Source organism: Leucopleurus acutus (assembly GCF_964270905.1).
Source record: "Leucopleurus acutus genome assembly, chromosome: 3".
Taxonomy (NCBI): domain Eukaryota; kingdom Metazoa; phylum Chordata; class Mammalia; order Artiodactyla; family Delphinidae; genus Leucopleurus; species Leucopleurus acutus.
In genome coordinates this window covers 17618148-17640354 of record NC_139145.1, presented here as the reverse complement: position 1 = coordinate 17640354, position 22207 = coordinate 17618148, and the positions used below count along the sequence as shown (strand labels likewise).

General features: G+C 50.1%; 1 protein-coding gene across 4 annotated transcripts in view; it reads left to right on the top strand.

The window, feature by feature from the left end:
* TBC1D9B (TBC1 domain family member 9B) overlaps positions 1–22207 on the top strand; it is a 44086-nt gene that overhangs the window by 9722 nt on the left and 12157 nt on the right. For 3 of the 4 annotated variants that reach the window (XM_082835446.1, XM_082835447.1, XM_082835445.1), the window contains exons 4-11: positions 2454–2682; positions 3725–3983; positions 5485–5692; positions 8196–8408; positions 18157–18318; positions 18630–18780; positions 19264–19478; positions 21229–21346. In XM_082835446.1, the coding sequence (XP_082691572.1) occupies positions 2454–2682; positions 3725–3983; positions 5485–5692; positions 8196–8408; positions 18157–18318; positions 18630–18780; positions 19264–19478; positions 21229–21346 (1555 nt within the window). The remainder of the gene's footprint in view (positions 1–2453; positions 2683–3724; positions 3984–5484; positions 5693–8195; positions 8409–18156; positions 18319–18629; positions 18781–19263; positions 19479–21228; positions 21347–22207) is intronic. The other variant, XM_082835448.1, reaches the window with a different exon arrangement.

The window sequence follows — 22207 nt, the reverse complement described above, 5'->3', positions numbered from 1 at the left end:
ATCCCACCTGCTGCGGAGCAGCTAAGCCTGTGTGCCACAACTACTGAGCCTGTGCTCTAGAGCACATGAGCCTCAACTACTGAGCCCACATGCCACAATACTGAAGCCCGTGCGCCTAGAGCCCGTGCTCTGCAACAAGAGAAGCCACTGCAATGAGAAGCCTGCGCACCGCAACAAAGAGAGTAGCCCCCGCTCGCCACGACTAGAGAAAGCCCACGTGCAGCAACGAAGACCCAGTGCAGCCAAAAATAAGTAAAATTTTAAAATAAAAATTAAAAAAATAAATAAATAAAAGCAGGGTTAAGAAAAAAGAGAGTAAGGGGACTTCCCTGGTGGTCCAGTGGTTAAGACTTCACCTTCCAATGCAGTGGGTGTGGGTTCGATCCCTGGTCCAGGAGCTAAGATCCCACATGCCTTGTGGCCACAAAACCAAAACATAAAACAGAAGCAATATTGTAACAAATTCAATAAAGACTTTAAAAATGGTCCACATCAAAAAAATCTTAAAAAAAAGAGAGAGAAAGAGAATGCCATAAACAGCTTTAAGCCCATAAATTGTAAGAAGTGAGACAAGATGGACACTCTTAAAATAATATGTTTTAGTTTCCAGTTGCTACTGTAACAAGTTACCATAAACTTAGTGGTTTAAAACAACACAAGTTCCTTTTCTTCCAGTTCTGGAGGTCAGAAGTCTGAAATGAATCTCACAGGCTAAAATCAAGGAATTGGCAAGGCTGACTCCTGGAGGCTCTAAGGGGAGAATCTGTTTCCTTGCCTTTTCCAGCTTTCAGGAGCTTCGTATCTGTGATTCTTGGCCCTTACCTTTCTCTTGAATGCCAGCAGCATGGCCTCTTTAGTCAACCAGTCAGTCTCTCAACCCTTCTGGGGATTGGGATGTAAACATCTTTGGGGGGGGCTATTATTTGGTCTACCACATAATAGAACTTAAACTGAGACTCACAAAGAAATAGCAAACTTGAATATGCTTAAAACTATTAAAGAAATTGAATCAGTAATTTAAAATCTGCCCAGTGATTTTTACAGTCCACTTGTATCAGCAAACAAACAAAATCCCAGTCCTGTGGGCCAGGCCGTTCATTCCCATTGGTGAGGACCATTACTCCTGAGTAGAGGCCAGCGGACAATGCAGAGGAAAATGCAAAGCAGAGTGTCAGCCCCTCTGCTCCCTGCTTGGGGGTCTCCCAGGTGCAGCTGAAGGAGTGGGGAAAGGGGACTGCCAACTGAGACCCAGGAAGGTGGCCTGAGGGACAGGGTGCCGTGATGGCCCACAGGCTGTCTGGGGCCCACCTTTCCACTGGTGGGGCCCCTTCCCCAACCTCCCAGTAGGTGCATTTGAGGGAAGCAGAAGACAAGGGCAGGGCCTTAGTAACAAGAAGGGTGCTTTGCCAGAGCCTCTTTCCCAGACATAGAGCTAGTTCCTGCAGTAGTGTTCTGGGGAGGCACCAGAGGCAGCTTGAGAGAGAGAAGAGGTTGGAGTTGCAGCTACAGTGGTACTGGCTATACTGAGATGGAGGTACATCTTACCTTTGGGTCTTCACCCAAACTCCTGGCTGTTCTCCCTGCTCATGGTTACAGGAATTCGAGGCTGCCAGGAGGCTCAGCAGAAACAGCAATCTGGCCCACAGCAGTTGCCTTGAATTACTTTAGCTTATCAAGTCATCATTCTCCTGGAAAATCTGCATGTACATTTTGAGCCACATGCACTAAGAACCTGTTTTACCCCAGGAGGTTTGGGGTTGGCTTTGTGGCCCAGGGTGATGTCTCTGGGCACCCTGAGCCCAGTGAAGATGCTGGTGGGATACAGCATAGATATGCCCTGAGTTGGTTGGCCCTGTGGCTGATCTCTGGACCCTGAACTGGGTAGGTCCTGAGCTGGGTGGGTCCTGTAGCTGGTCTGTGGGCCTTGAGCGGGGGCAAGAGGCAGGAGCCCCGTGGTATGTGGGGGGGGGAGTATCAAGTACAGAAGATCCTCCAAGACATTGTCACAAGAAATGCACGTCACAGAACAGTGCCACAGCAAGTTCCCATTTGGGCAAAGAAAGAGGGGAAAGAGCAGATTGCATGTATTTGCTTACAGGTGCATCAGTGCCAGCCTGTCTGGGAGGAAACCAACAAAGTGGCTACAACAGCAGAGGAGATGGAGACTCCCTTCTCACTGAACACACTTTTTTACTACTTGCATTTTTTTACCATGTTTATGTATTATATTTTTCAGATATTTACATTAAAATAGCTAAAATGTAAATTTAAAAATTCCCTTCTCTGATCCAGTAGAGATAATAGCTCAGGGAGTTAGGGGAAATTGCCCAGCACCTGTCTGGCCAGAGCAGACGACAGGCCTACCTGCTTGTGGCCCTTGGGCCAGCGACCAAGAGTCCTGGGTCCCACCACTTGAGTTCCCTGCGGGAACCAGTCCCCTTGTCCTCCTACAGGGCATCATCGCAGAAGAGAACAAGAACCTGCAGCCCCAGGGAGATGAGGACCCTGGGAAATTCAAGGAGGCCGAGCTGAAAATGCGGAAGCAGTTTGGGATGCCCGAGGTAGAGAAGCTGGTCAACTACTACTCCTGCAGCTACTGGAAGGGCCGCGTGCCCCGGCAGGGCTGGCTCTACCTGACCGTCAACCACCTGTGCTTCTACTCCTTCCTGCTGGGCAAGGAGGGTGAGTGCAGGCAGCAGGAGTGCCCCCTGTGTCCCCCCTAGCCCCAGTCCCCCAGCTGGCCCTGTCATCCTCAGGGCATCCTCCTCTGCCCTCACCCTCGACCTCGCCTCTATAAAGTGTACCGCCTCCCCAGACTGTCGAAGTTCCTGAGGGCTGTCCCTCCTCGGCCCCCGGATATTCTGTCCCCACATACCCACCAGAGAGTCTCCCCAGAACCTAGTGGCCCATGACCAGAACTCCAGACTTGAACCGGGCATCACCGGGCTCTTGGGGGCTCCTGTCATGTATACATCAACTAGCACAGTTCTTCACGTAGTGACTTTCTGCACAGGGCCTCCCCTCTTTCAAGTAGAGTGCCGGGCACCCATCATCCCTGAGCAGCTCCAGGTTACATGGTGCCTTGGACGTGTGCCCCTGCAGCCACCTGCTGCAGGTCCCTCCCCACAGGAAGCCCTGGCCTTAGGACAAAAGGCAGACTCCCAGCCAGTGAACTCTGCTGCATGTCGCCCCCAGAAAGAGCCCCCAGGGCTTTAGCTGCTCTCAGTGTGGCCTTTCCTGGGCCCAGCAAGGCCGGCTCCCAGCTATGCACACACACCTGTCACAACCTCCCCTGCCTTTCTCCCACCTTTGCATCTTCTCATCAGGCAGGGGCCAGCATCCTCTCTGTGCTGGTCACACCATGTTGTGACTTGTTCCCACATCAGTGCACTCCCACTAGGTGGGGCTTCTCAAGTCCAGGGTCTCAGCTAGCTCACCTCTGTTTGTTCATTCATCTCATCCTTTAGCCATTTGGTGGGCAAACCCAGGAGATTCTCGGGGCTGGGCACTGGGTTGGCCCAGGATGGCCCAGTCCCTCCTCGTGGAGCTGGTGTCCCAGCATAGCTAGGCTCAGGCATGGGGCCTGGGGGTGGGGAACGGGCAGGCAGTAGATGCTGCCCGCTCCCCCACATGGGTTCCAAGGCCAGGCAGGAGTCAGGAGCCTGCCTGCCCAGCCCTCCAGCTGGTTTGACCTGATGGTGTGTCTGTCCCCTCTGGTGTCCAGTGAGCCTGGTGGTGCAGTGGGTGGACGTCACACGGCTGGAGAAGAATGCCACGCTGCTCTTCCCTGAGAGCATCCGTGTGGACACCCGGGACCAGGAGCTCTTCTTCTCCATGTTCCTCAACATCAGCGAGACCTTCAAGCTCATGGAGCAGCTGGCCAACCTTGCCATGCGGCAGCTACTGGACAGCGAGGGCTTCCTGGAAGACAAAGCACTGCCCAGGCCCCCCCGGCCGCACAGCAACATCTCGGCTCTGAAGCGGTGCGTTGTGCCTCCCCCACCCCCAGCAGGGACCTGCCCTCCTCACCCTTCACAGCCTCCCTGCATGTAAAGGGGGCCAGGTGAAGGGGTGGTTTTCGATAGTGGGGAGGGCACCAGGAGATTCACAGAGGCGTCGTCCTGAAAAACCTACCGCTGACGCTGACGTGGAGGGAGTTCTTCGTGTATTACTTCTCAAAGCCCTGGAGTGGGGAGGCTCTCACAGGCTCCTTGGTCTCAGACAGGAAGCTGAGGCACAGGGAGGTAGAGCAGCTTGCCCCAGACCCCAGTGCCTTAGCTCTAAGTGAGCAGTGGAGCCCAGCACAGGCACCCCACCACGTCAGCCAGGGCATCCCCAGAGGCCTCTTCAGGAAGGCTTCAGAATCCCAGCTCAGGGTACACCGCCTCCATCCCGCCATGATTTACAGCTCTTCTCAGGACCCCTGGGCCCTGACCCCAGGCCCCAGGAGACAGCCCTGCACAGGTCTGAGGTCTCTGCCACCCTGTCTGTGGGAATTGGTAGACAGAGGAACGATTCACTAGGGCTGGCCCCTCCAGAGCACTCTGTTCTCGCTCTTCCGTTGCAGCTTAGGGGAAACCTGTAGGCCAGCCAGGAGCTCAGATATTCCCTGAGCCCCTGGGGCCCACAGCCAGATTCACACCTGTGTGTGCAGAGACTGTGGCCTAGGCCCAGACTCTTGGGTGCACCTTCAGGACCAGAATGCTGTCCAAGGATATTACTTTCCTGATGCAAGTGACACGGTGGCTTTCAGAACCTTCCAGAAAGAAAATGAGTAGGGCCGGACTTGATAGTCTCTGGCATTGTCCATCGAGGTGTGCCTGCCAGGCCGAGCTCAGGCTGCTAGCGGCCCCCATGGGGCTGGGAAGAGAGAGATGTTTACGAGGACAGGGCCACCGCGGGGGCGAGGAACAGGCTACCGGGCCCCTGCCTCACACAGCCATCGGACTGGCAAGTGTGCATTTCCGTTAAGCAACAGCACCCTGTGTTTTTTTCTTTTGGCTGCACCACGTGACATGTGGAATCTTAGTTCCCCTACCAGGGATCGAACCCATGCCCCCTGCAGTGGAAGCATGGAGTCTTAACCACTGGACCGCTGGGGAAATCCCAGCACCCTGTGTTTTAGTCTTGACTCCACACCTGCCTGTCGGGAGGCCTTGTCTGAGTTTCTAGGTGGGGCTGGTCTTCCTAGTGAGAAGCGGCAGGGCGGGTGCAGGCCCCCTCTGGGCACCACCCACCCTCAGTACCGAGCATGCTGTTTGTTGACCACTCCTCTGCTGGTCATACGGATGTCCACATTTTACTACTTGACCATTCAGTGTGCATGTGTTATTGAACTCTGAGATCCCTGGGCACAACTTGCTCACAGGAGGACCCCCACGAGCCTGAGTCCAACGTGGAAACCGAGGGCATGAGGCCGCCTTGTGAGTGTGCTAGCCCCAACTCTTGTCTGCTTTTCTATCTCCCCCACCTTGGTTTCACCAGAGACCTGGACGCTCGAGCCAAGAACGAGTGCTACTGTGCCACGTTCCGGCTGCCCGGGGACGAGCGCCTGGACGGCCACACAGGCTGCACCCTGTGGACCCCATTCAACAAGCTGCACATCCCTGGCCAGATGTTTATCTCCAGCAACTACATCTGCTTTGCCAGCAAGGAAGAGGATGCTTGCCACCTCATCATACCCCTGCGGGAGGTGAGCCCTAGGTCCTTGCCAGCTCTTCCCTCTCTTACCAGGGCACGTGGCCAGGTCCCCAGCCCAGGAAGCCCCTCAGGATTTAGTGATGTAAGTACAGAGGGCACATGGTGGTTCATGTGCTCCCCGAGCACCTGTCCTGTACCAGGCCCTGGCGGGAGTGGGTGCACTGGATGCCCCCTCAGGGATCAACCTCACCTGGTGAGGAGATACGGTGGGCTTTGGCCTGCCAGCACAGCTCACAGTGGGACATACGAAAACCTCAACAAGGACCCACACCTCCCTGGTCAGAGCCCAGTGGCCTCCTGCAGGTGAGTGTCCCCTAGTCCTGCCTCCTTGGGCCTTGCAGTTAGACTTTGGCAAAGCCCTGCTTTGGCTGGGCTTGGAGGACTCTGATCCCACCCCAGCCCCATGTTACTCTCAGGGGCCACCTCACTGTTCCTCTCCTGACACCTGCCTTGGCTGTGGCTCAGGCTCTAGCAGAGTCATCGGAAGTCAGCCCTTTCAGGAGTGGGGTCAACTGTCACCTGTCAAGGGTGGGGTTAGCTCTCACCTATCAGAGTTATTTTTTCTCCAGTTTCTTGGGCTTCCACAGTGACTCTGGTAGAAACAAGGCCATTTGTCCTGTGCTGCCGTGAAGGTGTAGACAGTGAGGGAGAGCCATCCACCCCTCCAAGGCCTCCTTTTCCTCATGGCCCAACAGGGCATACTGGCTGTTTAATTGAGGTTTAAGTGAGGTTCTTAAGCTATAAGCTAAAACACAGTATTTTGTTTCTATTTAAAATGTAGAGCAGTGGGACCTCCCTGGCCTTTGTACAAATCCCTGAAGTTGCAGGTATTGTTGCAAACAGGTGTGAGGTAGTGTGCTGCCTCAGTTTCCCCAAGGGAAGTCAGAGGCAAAGGACTTAAAGGAGCCACAGCTCCAGGCTCAGGGACTCAGAGCTGGCCCCTGACCCCTCGCTCTCCTTTGGCACTAGGTCTGTGGATTTGTCCTGGGTGCTGTACTGATCTGACCCTGAGCCCTGGGGGCTGGCTACAGGGTCATGTTAGGCCCAGCTCCATTTCTCCTGATGAGTCCTGACATTCCTGATGGCAGAGAGCTCTGGCTGAGCCAGGAAGCTCTTGGGATGGGGCTCTGCAGCTGGTCCTGATGAAGGCCCCTGCCCAGCACTGACCTCAGTATCCTAGCCAGGGGGCTTCACAGGGGCTCCTCACTCATGCCAGCCACACTCATGTGTCCACTGGGCTCTTGAATTTGCACTCCCAAATCTCATCCTCACCTCTGGAAGTGACACCCCTTCCATCCGTTTGCTGAGGTGGAAAGGGGGAGCCATCCTTGATTCTGACCTGGCCTCATTCCCACATCCTGACCATGGCATGTCCTGTCAGCTTGCTCTCCAGAGCATGTCCCTTCCTCTCTACAGCCACCATCTAAGACAAGCTGTCTCCTTGGCTCACCTCAGCAGTACCTTGTCTCCACCTAAGGCTTGAGGACCTATCCTTTAGATCCCATCCTTCCACAGCAGCCAACATAATTTAAAAATCTGCTCACCCTGGGTAGAATCCTCCGGTATCTTCTGTGATTAGAAGAATCTCCAGTTGCCACACACAGACATGCAGGCGCACACACACACACACACACACACACACACACAGAGACACACACACACAGGCGCACACACACACAGACACACACAGACACACACACACACACACACACACACACATACACACACACTGCCCACCCCTTCTCACTCTGCCCCAGCTTCTCCGGTCTTTCTTTGTCCATCACGCCAGTCCAGCCCCCTCCTCAGGGTGGTTGCTGGCCTCTCCCCTAGCTCTTCGTCTGGCTGCACCGGGTCTCAGCTCAGTTACTGCCTCCCCAGAGGTGCCTTCAACAGGAAGCAGCCCAGCGGCCTCCCAGCTTGCCCTGTGGCCCCCACCAGCCCTGGTGACCGTGTTCATTAGCCTGCATGTCCATTGTTTGTACCCACCCCAGGCTGCAGGCCCTGCCCCCTAAAAGCCTATCCTATGCCCTGCACACTTGTACTGCTCTGTTCACACACCTCACAGTCAGAACTGGGCCCAGGACGCACATCAGGAAGTGCTGAGGGAATGAGTGCTCAGGAGGGCTTGCAGGCAGGGCTGCTCACTGTGCTTTAGGGCAGGGACATGACTGTCCATCTTGGGGAAGCTGATCAGGGCCAGCAGCTGGGCTCAGGCTTTACATTCTGTGTCACCATCCTGATGATGGTCCTGCAAGGCTGATATGTTCACACCCATCAACAGCTGAAAAAATGAGGCTCAGACACGCATGTAACTCACACAGCAGCAAGCGGTAGAGTCAGAATATGAATCGGCCAGGCCTGGAGAGCCCCTCGTCCACTCCCTGCCCCATGCCTGAGAGAAGACGACCTAAGCCCACCATGCTCTCAGCTTCACAAAACCATCTGGCTTTACATCCCAAGATACAGACCCCCAAATGGTGTTTTTGTCTTCTCAGGTGACCATTGTGGAAAAAGCTGATAGCTCCAGTGTCCTGCCCAGCCCTCTGTCCATTAGCACTAAGAGCAAAATGACCTTCCTGTTTGCCAACCTGAAAGACCGCGATTTCTTGGTTCAGAGGATCTCTGACTTCCTCCAGAAAATGCCATCCAAGCCGCCAGGCAACAGCAGAGCGGGGAGGAAAGCCAGCATTGTGGACTCAGCCCCAGAGGTGAGAGGACCCTTCAGAGCAGTGGGGTGGGGGTCCGGGCCAGGAGAAGAGCCCAGGCAGCCCTGTGGTACCTGCCTTGGGCCTTGGGTGGGGAGGGTCCCCGCTTGGTGCAGGGTGGAAAACCTAACCCAGCCCCAGTCTCAGGTGTCCTGGCCACACACGCGATGCCTAGGGTCACAGCCCTCTCTGTACGCCGAGACGTGCCCCAGTCCTCCTGAGTGTCACCCCTGCCTGCCTCAAGTCCTATTCCACATAAGAAGCCTTCTCTGCCTGGCCCAGCCACCCTCATCTCTGTCCCTTATGAACTCTGCTGCACTGAGAGCCTTCTGTTTAGGCCTGTCCAGCTTGTGTTTATTTACCTGTTGGGAGATTGATTTCTCCCATCAATCTTTCTTACAGGGTTACCTTTTACTGCAATCTTTTTACTATACCAACAATATTAACAATAATTCTTTAACATCAAAAACTTGTATTTACATTTCCCCAGATGCACATGTTCTTTTTACAATTTAGTCATTTGGATTGAGGTACACATAGGTCATACACATGTTACAGTGGGTTGGTATAATCCCTTTTTATCTATAGGTTTCTACTCCTCCCTCTCTCTCTCTCTCTCCTTCTCTCTTTCTCTCTCTTTCTTTTCTTTTCTTTTCTTGCAGTATTTTGTTGAAGGAATTGGGTCATTTGTGCTATAGAGTTTCTCGCAGTCTGGTGTTTGCTGATTGCATCTCTTGGAAACGCTTAACGGATTCTTTTGTGCCCTGGTTCTTGTAAGTTGGTGGTTTAGTAATGAGATCCAGCTTAGATTTGGATTCAATTGTTTGTGTTGGGGAGTGGGGGGCAGGTCCACTCGTAGGCAGGATTGAGGTGCTGTGTACTTCCACCAACAGGTATGCAATACCTGATTATGTGCTGTTACCAGTCATTGACAAGCATTGCCTAGATAATTCATTAGGTAACTCATTAGGATTGCAAATGGGGGCACTCTAATTCTATCATTCCTTCTGTTCATTAGCTGGAATATTTCCATATAGAGAAATTTACCCTCAACAACTATTTGGTTACCATGAGGCACAGTTCATATAGAAAAGGCAGAATAAATCTTTTTTTTATTTACCAGTTGTTAAAATGATGAATTTGGTTTTCAAATATCCTCAAAATATGACCAATTCAGTTCTTTATGTTTACTTTTTAGTATAATTATGAACTTGCAGATTTAAGCAACTTGATGTGTTTCAGTCCATGACAGTTATTATCCTCATTCCATCTGTGACCAGAGGAAGCTTATTCAGGTGACATCTGAGTCCTTTTGACATCACCCTGGCCATGTTTGATCACTCCCTTGCTTCTTGGTATCTTGGACAAGATGTGTGTGCTATTAACAATCTGGATTTGTGAAAACACTTCATGATTAGAAGAGTCCATATAAAAATCCACATATCTGGCTGCTCTGGAAAAATCAGGGGCCCTGACATTACAGGGCCCACATTCCCACTGAGTGGCATTGGAGCTGAGTGGTGGCATGTACACTTCAGCTCCCCAGAACCCCACCTGGTCTGGCCCATGAAAGCCTTTAAATTTTTCACCCCTGTAATCGATGCTCAGTCAACTATTAAATAGATAAGGAATGGAAGGAAAGGGAGTGGGCAGAATCAGTGTGCAGTGGAGACATTAAGAAAGGTTTCTTAGAGGAGGTTGGGCTTGATCTGGGATTTCAAGAAACAGTGAGGTTGGATTGGATGAAAAGAGATGTGAGCAGGAATGTTGAGCTGCCTTCTCAAGGCACAGTGCAACAAATAACAGGGCCTGACCAGCCAGTGTAAGCTTGGCCCAGTGGCCCCTTCCAAGCACCTGCCCTTCGTTCACCCAACACATTTTGTTGCATTCCCAGTAGGTGCCAGGAACTCTTCTAGGCACTAGGAATAGAGCAGATTAGACAAAATTCATGCCCTCTTAGAGCTTATATTCTAGTGAGAGAGACTGTCCATAAGCAAATAAACATACAATATGTCAGGTGGCAATAAGGGCCAAGGATAAAAATAAAACAGGGTGAAAGGATCAGGATTGCTAGGGGAAGCGGGGGGCTCTGATCAAGTGGTACTTGAAGGAAGTAAGGGAACAGCCCTAAGGTATCTGGGGAAAGGGTATTCGAGGCAGAGGGAATGGCAGGTGCTAAGGCCTGGAGGCAGGATTGAGCTTGGCACAGGCTGCTGAGATGAGTGGAGACAGGGTGCAGGTAATGAAATTACAGAGGGAGTGGGAAGCCAGGTCATGTAGTGCCCGTAGGCCCTTGGGAGTACTTAGCTTTGACTCTGAGTGAGATGGGAGCCAGTGGAGAGTTTGACCAGAGTAGGGACACAGTCTGTTTATGTTTTAGTAGAATTGCTATGGCTGTCATATTGAGAATGGAATAGAGGTGTAGCTGCCCAGTACAGTAGCCACACGTGACTATTGAGCACTTGAAAGGCAACCACACTGAAATGTGCTGTAAGCATAAACTACACACCAGAGGTGGAAGATTCAGTGTGAAAAAGAGAATGTAAAATATCTTGATTTTTTTAATATTGATTCCATGTTGAAATGATAATACTTTTACTATATTAAATAAAATATATTATTAAAGTTAACCTCACAATTTCTTTTATGTTTTTTAATGTGGCTACTAGAAAATTTTAAATTATGTGTGTGGCTCTCATTATATTTCTCTAGAACAGAGCTGGACTAGAGAGTGACGAGAATAGAAGCAGAGATGAGTTGGAAGGCTCTAACAGTTTTCAGGACACAAGATGATAGAGCCTTGGTCAAGGGTGGTAGCAGTGGAGTTGGTGAGAAGTGGTTAAATTCAGGATACATATATATATTTGTGTGCTTATGTGTGTGTGTGTGTGTGTGTGTGTGGTAAAATACATATAACATAAAATTTACCATCTTAGCCATTTGTAAGTATACAATTCAGTAGTATCAAGTATATTCACACTGTTATGCAGCCATTACCACCATCCATCTCCAAAGCTTTTTTCATCTTGGAAACTGAGACTCTGTACTCATTAAGTACTAACTCCTCATTTCCCACCCTCAAGCCCCTACCCCCAGGCCCCAGCAATCACCGTTCTACTTTCTGTCTCTATGAATTTGACTACTCCAGGTACCTCATATAAGGGGAGTCATACAGTAATGTGATCGGCTTTTGTGATCGGCTTATTTCACTTAGCATAATGTCCTCAAGGTTCATCTTCATTATAGAATCTGTCAGAATTTCCTTCCTTTTTAAGGCTGAATACATACTAGTGTGTGTGTGTGTGTGTGTGTGTGTGTGTGTGTGTGTGTGTGTGTATACATATGCCATATTTTGTGTTCATGGATTGGAAAACTTCATATTGTTAAGATGTTAGTATTACCCAAAGTGATCTATAGATTCAGGGCAATCCAGTCATCTTTTAATGGACGTTTCAGTTACTGTCACCTTTTGGCTGTTGTGAATAATGCTGCTATGAACATGGGTGTTCAAATATCTCTTCAGACCCTACTTTCAGTTATTTGGGGTATGTACCCAGAAGTGGAATTGCTGCGTCATATGGTAAATCAGTGTTTAATATTTTGAGGAATTGCCATAACATCTTCCACAGTGTCTAGACCATTGTACACTCCTATCAGCAATGCATAAGGGTTCCAGTTTTTCCCCATCCATTCCAACACTGTTATTTTCTGTTATTTTTTACAATAACCATTCTAATGGATATGAAGTGGTATCTCGTTGTGGTTTTGATTTGCATTTCCCCAGTGATTAGTGACATTGGGCATCTTTTCACATCTTACTGGCCATTTGTATATCTTCTTTGGAGAAATGTCTATTCAAGTCCTTTGCCTATTTCTTTTAATCGGGTTGTTTGTTTTTGTTGTCATGTTGTAGAACTTCTGGATATTAACCTCTTATCAGATACATGATTTGTAAATATTTTCCCCCATTCCATGGATTGCCTTCTCATTCTGATTGAGGATGATTGTGTCCTTTGATGTACATAAGTTTTAAATTTTTATGTAGTCCAATTTATTTTTCTTTTATTGTGCTTTTGATGTCATATCAAAGAAATAGTTGCCATACGCTTTTCTTCTATGTTTCGTTCTAAGAATTTTGTAGTTTTAGCTCTTACATTTAGGTCTTTGATCCATTTTGAGTTAATTTTGTAAATGGTATGAGATAGGTGTCCAAACTTATCATTTTACATGTGGATATCCAGTTTTCCAATGCCATTTGTTGTACAAAAAACTATCTGTTCCCCGTTGAATGGTCTTGGCACCCTTGTCAAAAATCAGTTGAACGTATGTATTGCAAGATTTATTTCTGGGCTCTCAATTCTATTCCATTGGTCTGTATCCTTACGCCAGTACTATACTGTTTTAACTACTCTAGCTTTATAGTAAATTTTTAAATCAGGAAATTTGAGACCTCCAACTTTGTTCTTTTTCCAAGCTTGTTTTGGCTATTTGGGGTCCCTTGAAATTCCATCTGAATTTTAGGATAGATTTTTTTATTTCTGCAAAAATGTCATTGGGATTTTAATAGCAATTGCCCTGAATCTATAGATCACTTTGGGTAATATTAACATCTTAACAATATGAAGTTTTCCAATCCATGAACACAAAATGTCTTTCCATTTGTTTGCATCTTTAATTTCTTTCATCAGCATTTTCTAGTTTCCAGCATACAGCATCTGGTCTTTCACCTACTTGGCTAAGTTTATCCCTAAGTATTTTATTCTTTTTGATGCTATTGTAAATAAAATCATTTTCGTAATTTCCTTTTCAGATTGTTCAGTGTTAGTGTACAGGATATAATTCGAAGGTAGATCTGAGAGAACTGGCGAATTAGATGGAGGGTATGGGATAAAGAAGGGTTTACAAAAAGATGACCCTATAGTTTTTGGCCTGAGCAGCTTAGAGAATAGAATCACCATTTAATGACATGAGGAACAGCAGTTTTGGAAGGAGCAGTCAAGAGTTCAGTTTGGATCTGAGGTCAAGTATCATAAGAACTAAGAATTGACTACTGGAGATGGCAAGTAGAGGTCACGGTGGCCTTTTCAAGAGTTGTTCAGTGGAAGAACAGGAAGAAAAGCCCGGTGGAGTGGCCTTCAACGGGGATAAGCTGTTGGTTATTGGGGTAGCTTTTTAAACCTTACCAAATTTTCCATTAAAATGCACAAAGCAACTTTAAGAGTAAAAATAAAAGCCCACAGACAACAGCTTTAACAAAGCCAGGTGAAAGGGTATCTTACAAACCCCAGACTACAAGTAGGTGAGGCCAGACCACCAACTGCAGCATTATTCTACAGATACAGAATCAGCAGCTGTGCTGTGGTAGTGGAGGGAAGAGAAAAAGGGTTCTGACAGTCCCAAGAGCCAAGGAATCCAGAAATCACCAAAAATACTTCCCCACACACACCCTCCTCAAAAGAGACTACCCACTGAACAGAAACCTCAGCAAGTGACTAAGAGAAACCACCGGTGAAACTGCAGGCGTATTTCTCAGGCTCCAGCTCACAGATGAGTTAACCAACAACACAAAACATGGGAATCCACTGACGAGCTAAGGGAAGATCAGAGAATGCTAGGACAAATCTGAAACACCCAACAAAAACTCCCTTCCAAAAGGAAAGAGCCCTCCCTGAGGAAAAAAGAGCTGGAACTGAGCAGGGCAGGAATACTGAGGAGTAAAGAGAGAGAAGCTTCTGACACTAGAGGAGACAGATCAGGAAGTCCTGGAGGAGGGCTCCATAGAGAGACTGCACCAGAAGACAGACCCCCAACCGTACAGTGCAAACAGCTACCCCATACATACAACATCCTCCTGTAAGTACAGAAAAAAAAAAAAAATTTGGGGGGGGCAACCAGTCAAGAAGGACCAAGTCATTTATGAAGGAATGAAAATCAGAGAGGCATCAGGCTTTTTTTTTTGGCGGTACACAGGCCTCTCACTGTTGTGGCCTCTCCCGTTGCAGAGCACAGGCTCCGGACGCGCAAGCTCAGCGGCCATGGCTTACGGGCCCAGCCGCTCCGCGGCATGTGGGATCTTCCCAGACCGGGGCACGAACCTGTGTCCCCTGCGTCGGCAGGCAGACTCTCAACCACTGCGCCACCAGGGAAGCCCAGGCATCAGACATTTTGATAGCAAAATTTTATACAAATAGAGTAACATTTTGTAAGATATACAGTAAAAAAGCTGTGACCCTAGGATTTTCTGTCTGGCAAACTGATGTTCAGGTATCAAAACCACAGACCGTCAGGAGCATGCAGGAATTCACAGAAGCTATCAGCTTTTGAGGCATCTAATAGTGAACAACCTCAGACAACCAAGAAATGACGGAAGAGGCTTTGGCAGAAGGTCTGGTGGGAGCATTGAATGTATCTAGCTGTAGAAATAGGACTAGATAACAAGGATAAAGGTGACAAGTCATGTGTAATTTTATATGCTCTGAATACATAGAGTACAATGAAAACATGAGAAAAGAAGGTATGGAAAGTAGAATAAGCTCACTGACTGCCTTATTAAGTAAGAGCAAGGTATATCACTTTCAATTATATGTCGGCAGGGAAAGGAGTGGAGGGGGAAGATCAGGGCTACTCGCTAATTTTAGTATTGCCCCTAGGAGGGAGTCCAGTGTATTAAAAAGAGGGGACCCAGGGTACTATATAAAGACATTAGTATAAAGGTAACTGTTAGAACATAAACATACATTTTCTGACACTTTCTCAAGAAAAAATTGGAAAGAGAGGGAAAGGATACAGTGAGTTTAGGCAACTCTTTCCAGAAACTTTGTAGAAAGGCCAGCTGAGAATCACAGGGGTCCCTTCAGGGTGTGACTTTGTAATTGGAGTGTGACGTATATACTCTAAAGTGCATGGATCCTAAGTGCACCACTTGATGCACTTTCGCAAAAGTGGACATAACATGTGAGCACCACCCAGTTGAAGAACGGGGAGGGCTTGTAGGGACAACAGCATGATTCTATGCTGATGGTAATTAATCCAGTGGAGAGGGGCCAGTTGACAGAAGAAGATCCTGGAGGCGAGAGCGGTAGGATCTTGGGCTCGAGTCGGGGGAGAGTTGGGCCTGGCATGCGTGGCCACAGTTGTGGGAAGGTGGGCCGGTGGGGGTGACCGTGGATGGCTGTCAGATTGCTCCTGCTTCTGCTTGCTTAGTTCAGTAGTTGGCAGTAGGAAGTGAGGAAGATGGATGGTTTGGGAGGTTTGCACTGGAAAAATGTGTGAGACAGTTACCAAGAGGAAGGAGAGGGAGACTGGATTCCCAGGCAGTATGGGTCTGTGAGCTCACCATCACCCCAGGAACCTGTCTGTCACGAAGGATGGTTATTGCTGAGGTCACATCCTCGAGTCAGTCTCCTTTCCGGCACTGAGGTTTTTGATTCTCTGCAGTGCTCTGTGGCCTGCAAGTCCATCTGTGTCCTTGTTCCTGCAGGGAACCTCGAGCCAGAAGCAGACTCTCTGCATCAGGATGCTTGGGGTCTGGACTGGGGTCATGTCCCTGGATTCGGGCAGTTTGTCATGAAAATGTATTTTAGTTGATCTAAAATCCATTTTGAAAACACCAGCCAGGGGCAGAGGGGCAGGCTGTGGATATGAACTTAGCAGAGTTCTCTTTTTTTTTTTCCTTTTTATTAAAAACAGTTCTACTGAGGTAAATTTGATATACAATATGCTGTACATATTGAAATAGCACAGCTTGATGAGTTTAGCATGTGTTCCCTGTGAAGCCATCACAGCTGTGGTACAGGTTCTCATGTGGAACACAGAGAGGGTGAAAGTCTCGGGGGAGGCGTCCAGCACCCCTGCTTGACCACAGCCAGTGGGATCAGAGCTGACAGGCACAAGGGCAGAAACTCAGCTCAGACCGGAGCACGCAGAAGGGGAGCTCACTGGCCCACGAAGCCAAGAAGTCCACACAGTTGGCTGCCTATCATCAGAGCTGGGCTGTCTCCACTGGATGAGTGTCACCCCCGGGGCGTGTGTGGCACCAGCATGGTGGTGCAGCCCCTGCACCCTCCGTGGCTCATCCTGACATTCCCTGCAGAGTGGCCGACACAGTACCCGAAGTCCCCGCAGGCATGGGAAATGCTAATTAGCTTGTGGCCACCACCGCAAACCTCAGTGGATTCCACAAAGTGTGGGTCCAAGAGTGGAGACAGATGTGTTGCGCCCAAAAAAATTGGAAGCCACTGCTGGCAGAAGGAGAAGTGGATTCAAGGGAGCCAGTGACCAGTGTCCACCCAAGAGCGGTGTTGTTCCTGCTGGTGGGCACTTGGGGAGCAAGCTGAGAGGAGGACAGACAGAGTGGGCACTGACTCTGTTCCACCTGACCCCCGGGCTAGGGAACAAACTCCCTGCCCAGGCCATTGCCCACGGCAGTGAGCTCACCTTGAAGTCAGGTGCCTGCAGGTAGAACACAATCCACAAGCAGGGGCAGTTGCCTGGTGTCACCCACACTGTACCTGAAGGGTACTAAGGTTCCAGAAAGCCAGGGGAAGAACCCTGAATGTTAGGGCTTCCTTTTAGACCTTTGTCCTTGATGCCCCCCTTTTCTTCTCCCAGCCCCATATTGCCCCCAAGTATGTTCCCAGAACCACCCAGGATCCATTTCTCTTGCTATTTGGCTGTCCGTGCAACGGGAAAGCAGATTCCCAGGTTCCTACACTGGAGAATGGCCTACAGCCCTACCAGAGCCCTGTTTATGGTTAGAGATGGCCCACAGGTGGGGACCCCCTCCCCACACACCTAGTTCTAGGCCTGTGTCTTTATTTTCGCCTCCCAAAGCCCCACAGCCTTGTTGCAAGTGTGGCGGACTGCTAAGGAGAACCCGGTTTTGAGCTGCACAAGTGTCCGGAAAGAGGTGGTGTGGCCCAAGAGATGTGTGGCCACTGTAGACCACACCACACACCAGGCAAGTGGCCCAGAGAGAGGGAGCCTTGCGGACAGCCACCAGCCCTCAGAGTGCCTGGGGGCCCCTTCTTCTTTGAGGGGCCCTTGAGGGTACAGTGGACAGGTAGCCTGAGGGAGGGAGGAGAGGAAAGAGGACTCCTTCCCTCACTCAGCTGTCACTGAGGGCACCCGCAGGAGGCATGTCCTCAATTAGGACTCTGTCAGTCTGAAAAGGGTGAGGCAAGCTGTCAGCCTCGGGACGTACTGGGTGAGCAGGCCTGATGTCACCCTGCCTCTGCTCCACTTTCCCCTCCATGCTTGGGCTCCAGTGGGGGCCCCAGTGCTCTTTCCCAGCACTCCCCACTTGAGCCAATCACTGTGTCCAGGGGCCCCATGGGGCAGCGCTACAATGGTGGGACCCAAGAACAGTCCGGGCAGACGCCACCAGCAGCTGTCCCTACAGGGCTCGGCAGGGTCTGCACCCCAGAGGCTGGAGCAAGAAAGGCATCACAGGGAGCACCCATGAGTGCTGCCAGTCAAGCCCTTGTAGGGGACACAGAGTTCAGGAAGGGGCACGTGGAGCTGTCTCCTTGCGGTTTCTTCTCTCCTGGCCCTGACCTCACAGAGAGGGCCTGACAGGATGAGCACCAGAACCTGTCCCTGGTGAAGGAGGACAACACAGGTGTGTGTCTGGCCAGAGAGGATGTAGGGCTGAGCCACAGCATGGCCTCCTGCTCTTTCGCACACGGCCACCCCGCAGGCAGTGGGGCAGTTCACTCGCTCAGTGCTTTCCTTCCCATGTTGTATTTCCCAGTCTTCCCCAGCTCCTCAGGAGGTGTCAGAACAGCCTGCCAGCCCGACCTCACCCCTCGGTGGCCTCCAGGGGTCCCATGCACAGGAGGCTCCAACCGCTTCCCAGGGCCTGCTCAAACTCTTCCAGAGAAACACGCCCATGGAGGACCTGGGAGCCAAGGGGGTAAGCCCAGACTCGGGGCTCCACCACCATGCAGGCCAGATAGGGGGAAGGGCAGGGCCAGTCTGCGGCCCTTGGGTGACGATGTGCAGTGCCCAGGGACACCCTGAGTGACCTGTTCAGAAGTGCTGGTCATGGGCTTCAGGCCTCTGCAGGGGGTCCCGTGTCCCTGACGCCCGAGGGTGATGCTGTGCACAGCCCAGCCTGGGCTCGTGGCATTTTCGCCACAAGCCCTTGGAGGAGAGGTGGAGGGCCTGACACCTGCCTCAGCACTCAGGTCGCATTCACAGCCCCGCTGTCTGCTGTTCCCCCAGGCCAAGGAGAAGATGAAAGAGGAGTCGTGGCACATCCACTTTTTTGAGTACGGGCGCGGCATGTGCATGTACCGCACCGCCAGGACGCGGGAGCTGGTGCTGAAGGGCATCCCCGAGAGCCTCCGGGGGGAGCTGTGGCTCCTCTTCTCTGGTGAGCTGCCCTGGCCTCACGGCCCCACAGCCTCAGCCTCCATGACCCCCAGTTGGCCTCCTGAGTCGGCCAGGCAGGAACCACCAGCCTTTAGAGGGCGAGAACATGTCTCTCAGCTGTAATGAAGCTCATGTGTGCCAGGAGGGGCATTCCGGGGAGCAGAAACCAGTGAGGCGGTGCCTTCCCACCAGCAGTGGAAGGCAAACAGGCCTCCTGAGGCCTTCTTTCCTTGGGTCAGGCTCTGACAACATTCACACCCTTGGCCACTTGGATGGTTTCAGGAGGGCAAGTCAGCCATTTGAACTTGGGTGGGGTGACTCCTCTCAGAAGCAATCATGAGGGAAACTCTGCCTGGCACCTCTTAGTTGGCCCCAAAGTGCCACTACTCTTCTGCAGTGCATTGACGTCTCCACCCTGCCCTGTTGCCCTCGAAGTCCCGGGAGGGGAGGAAGAGGGAGACAGCTACCAGCTGTGTCTCCACAGGGGCCTGGAATGAGATGGTGACTCACCCTGGCTACTATGCTGAGCTGGTGGAGAAGTCCACAGGGAAGTACAGCCTGGCCACGGAGGAGATCGAGCGAGACCTCCACCGCTCCATGCCTGAGCACCCTGCCTTCCAGAATGAGCTCGGGATCGCTGCACTCCGCCGGGTGCTGACTGCCTACGCTTTCCGAAACCCCACCATTGGCTACTGCCAGGTACAGGGGCTTAGCAGGGTCCAGAGACAGCATCTCCCACCAGAAGCTCACAGGAGCACCTCCGCATGGCTCTGGGCCTAAGTGATGGCCCCACACACCTGTGACTGTGCCCTGTTCCCCCCCCCAGGAAGATCCTAATCACAGGAAAAGATGAAATTAGAAGCAGTGTTCATCGCTCACCTTATCCCCTTGCCACGTATGTGCTTCTGTTCTGGGTCCTGAGGCGTTTGATTGTTTTGTGTGTGTGGTAAAATACACATAACATAAAACTTGCCATCTTAATCATTTTAAGTTTACAGTTCAGTGGCATTAGGTATATCATTGTACAACCATCACCACTATCCATCTCCAGAACTCTTCTTCATCTTGCAAAATGGAAACTGTACCCATTAAACAACTCCCCTGCTTACCTCTGGCAACCACCATTATCTTTTATGTCTCTATGATTTTGACTAAGTACCTCATATAAGTATCATACAGTATTGTCTTTTTGTGACTAGCTTATTTCATTTGCATAATGTTCTCAAGTTTCATCTATGTTGTAGCATGTGTCAAAATTTCCTTCCTTTTTAAGGCTGAAGAATATTCCATTGTATGTATACACCGTGTTTTGTTTATCCATTCATCATCCATGGCCACTTGGGTTGCTTCCACATTTTGGCTGTTGTGAATAGTGCTGCTATGAGCATAGGTGTACAATATCCAAACCCAGTTCTTTTGGGCATTATACCCAGAAGTGGAATCGCTGGATCATATATTTAATTTTTTGAATTATGAGAGTTGTCATAGCATTTTCCACACGAGCTGCACCATTCTTCATTCCTACCCACAATACACAAAGGCTATAGTTTCTCGCCACCCTCACCAACACTGGTTATTTTCTGGTTTTTTGGTAGTAGCCATCGTAATGGTATGAGGTGGCATCTCACTGCAGTTGTTTTTTTTTTTTAGTTTTTTTTTTGCGGTACGCGGGCCTCTCACTATTGTGGCCTCTCCCGTTGCGGAGCACAGGCTTCAGACGCGCAGGGTCAGCAGCCATGGCTCACGGGCCCAGCCGCTCCGCGGCATGTGGGATCTTCCCGGACCGGGGCATGAACCCGTGTCCCCTGCATCAGCAGGTGGACTCTCAACCACTACGCCACCAGGAAAGCCCCTCACTGCAGTTTTGATTTGCATTTCCAGGGGCATTTGATTTTAAATCTAGTGGGCATTTTCATGACCAGGTCAGATGGCTTTCTGTTTCCCTATGACTGCCTCTGGATTTCAGAGAAATCACTTTTCTGTAGGACCAGTGTTCTGCAGGACATATTGCCAGTGCATGGAAAACCAGTGTGCTGGCTCTAAATCATTTTTAAGATAATTTGCCACCATTGATGCTTTTTCTTACAAGCCTTGGTATCAGCTCAGGCTGTGCATGGTCACTACTTTGCCATGGCCTCCCTGCAGCCATGTGGCCATTGCATGCAGCTCACTCACACATCCTTCTGGCCCCGTGCTGCACCTGTGACACCAGACACCACCCCGAAGAAGGCCTCGCCTTCTCAGGTGTCCGAATGCCTGCAAGCCCAAGTTGAGGAACTTGGTTGACCGTTTTGGTCAAATTGATTTCCTGCAAATTGTCTTTTGGCACATTGCCCAGAGCTGGGTGGAAGAGTTTGTTGTTGCCAGGCCTGCTGGTAGAGGATGCATAGGCCACTTGGTGGGGGGTGGACAGCTCCATGACACCCCCTACCTGTCTCTGTGCCCATAGGCCATGAACATCGTCACCTCAGTGCTTCTGCTATATGGCAGCGAGGAGGAGGCATTCTGGCTGCTGGTGGCCCTCTGTGAACGCATGCTGCCTGACTACTACAACACCAGGGTGGTTGGTGAGTGCCTGAGACTGGCAGCTCCCTGTGGGGGTGGCAGGCCTCCCTGGGCCAGGTGTACATTCAGCACATCCCACAGGTGAGCTCTTGGAGGCCTCGCAGCCTTGCCCCAGGCTGCAGACAGTCACAGGTTCCGCTCCATAGATTAGGAAGCTGCTAAATCTTCACACAGCTGAAAAGTAGAGAGCCAAACACAGACCCCAACCGTCTCTCCCAGACTATGCGATTCCCTAGGAGTTGCCGGCAGTGAGAGAAGTTAGCTTGGGGCCTAAATTCACATCCATCTAACTCTTCTTGAACATTTTTATTGTGGAAAATTTCCAGTATCACAGCTAGAGCATATAGTATACCCCCATGTCAACTGTTAGGAACTCACAGCCAGTAGAATCTGTGTTATTAAATGGAAGTGCACTTGCAAATATATTTAATTACATATATAATTAAGTCTGTTATTCTAAAATGTCCTTCCCTTACTGTTTGCTTTTGGGGGTTTCCACTCTTGGGGTCCTTTAGAATTGCATCTGTTCACAAGCTTCAGGTCAGTACACACACAAGCTACTGAGATCACTGTTTACTTCTTTTTTTGGTTTGGTTTGGTTTTTTTGTTTGTTTTTGTTTTTCTTTTTTTTAATTTTTCTTATTATTTTATTTATTTTTAACATCTTTATTGGAGTATAATTGGTTTACAATCGTGTGTTAGTTTCTGCTTTATAACAAAGTGAATCGGTTATACATATACATGTATCCCCATATCTCTTCCCTCTTTCGTCTCCCTCCCTCCCACCCTCCCTATCCCAACCCTCTAGGTGGTCACAAAGCACCGAGCTGATCTCCCTGTGCTATGCAGCTGCTCACTGTTTA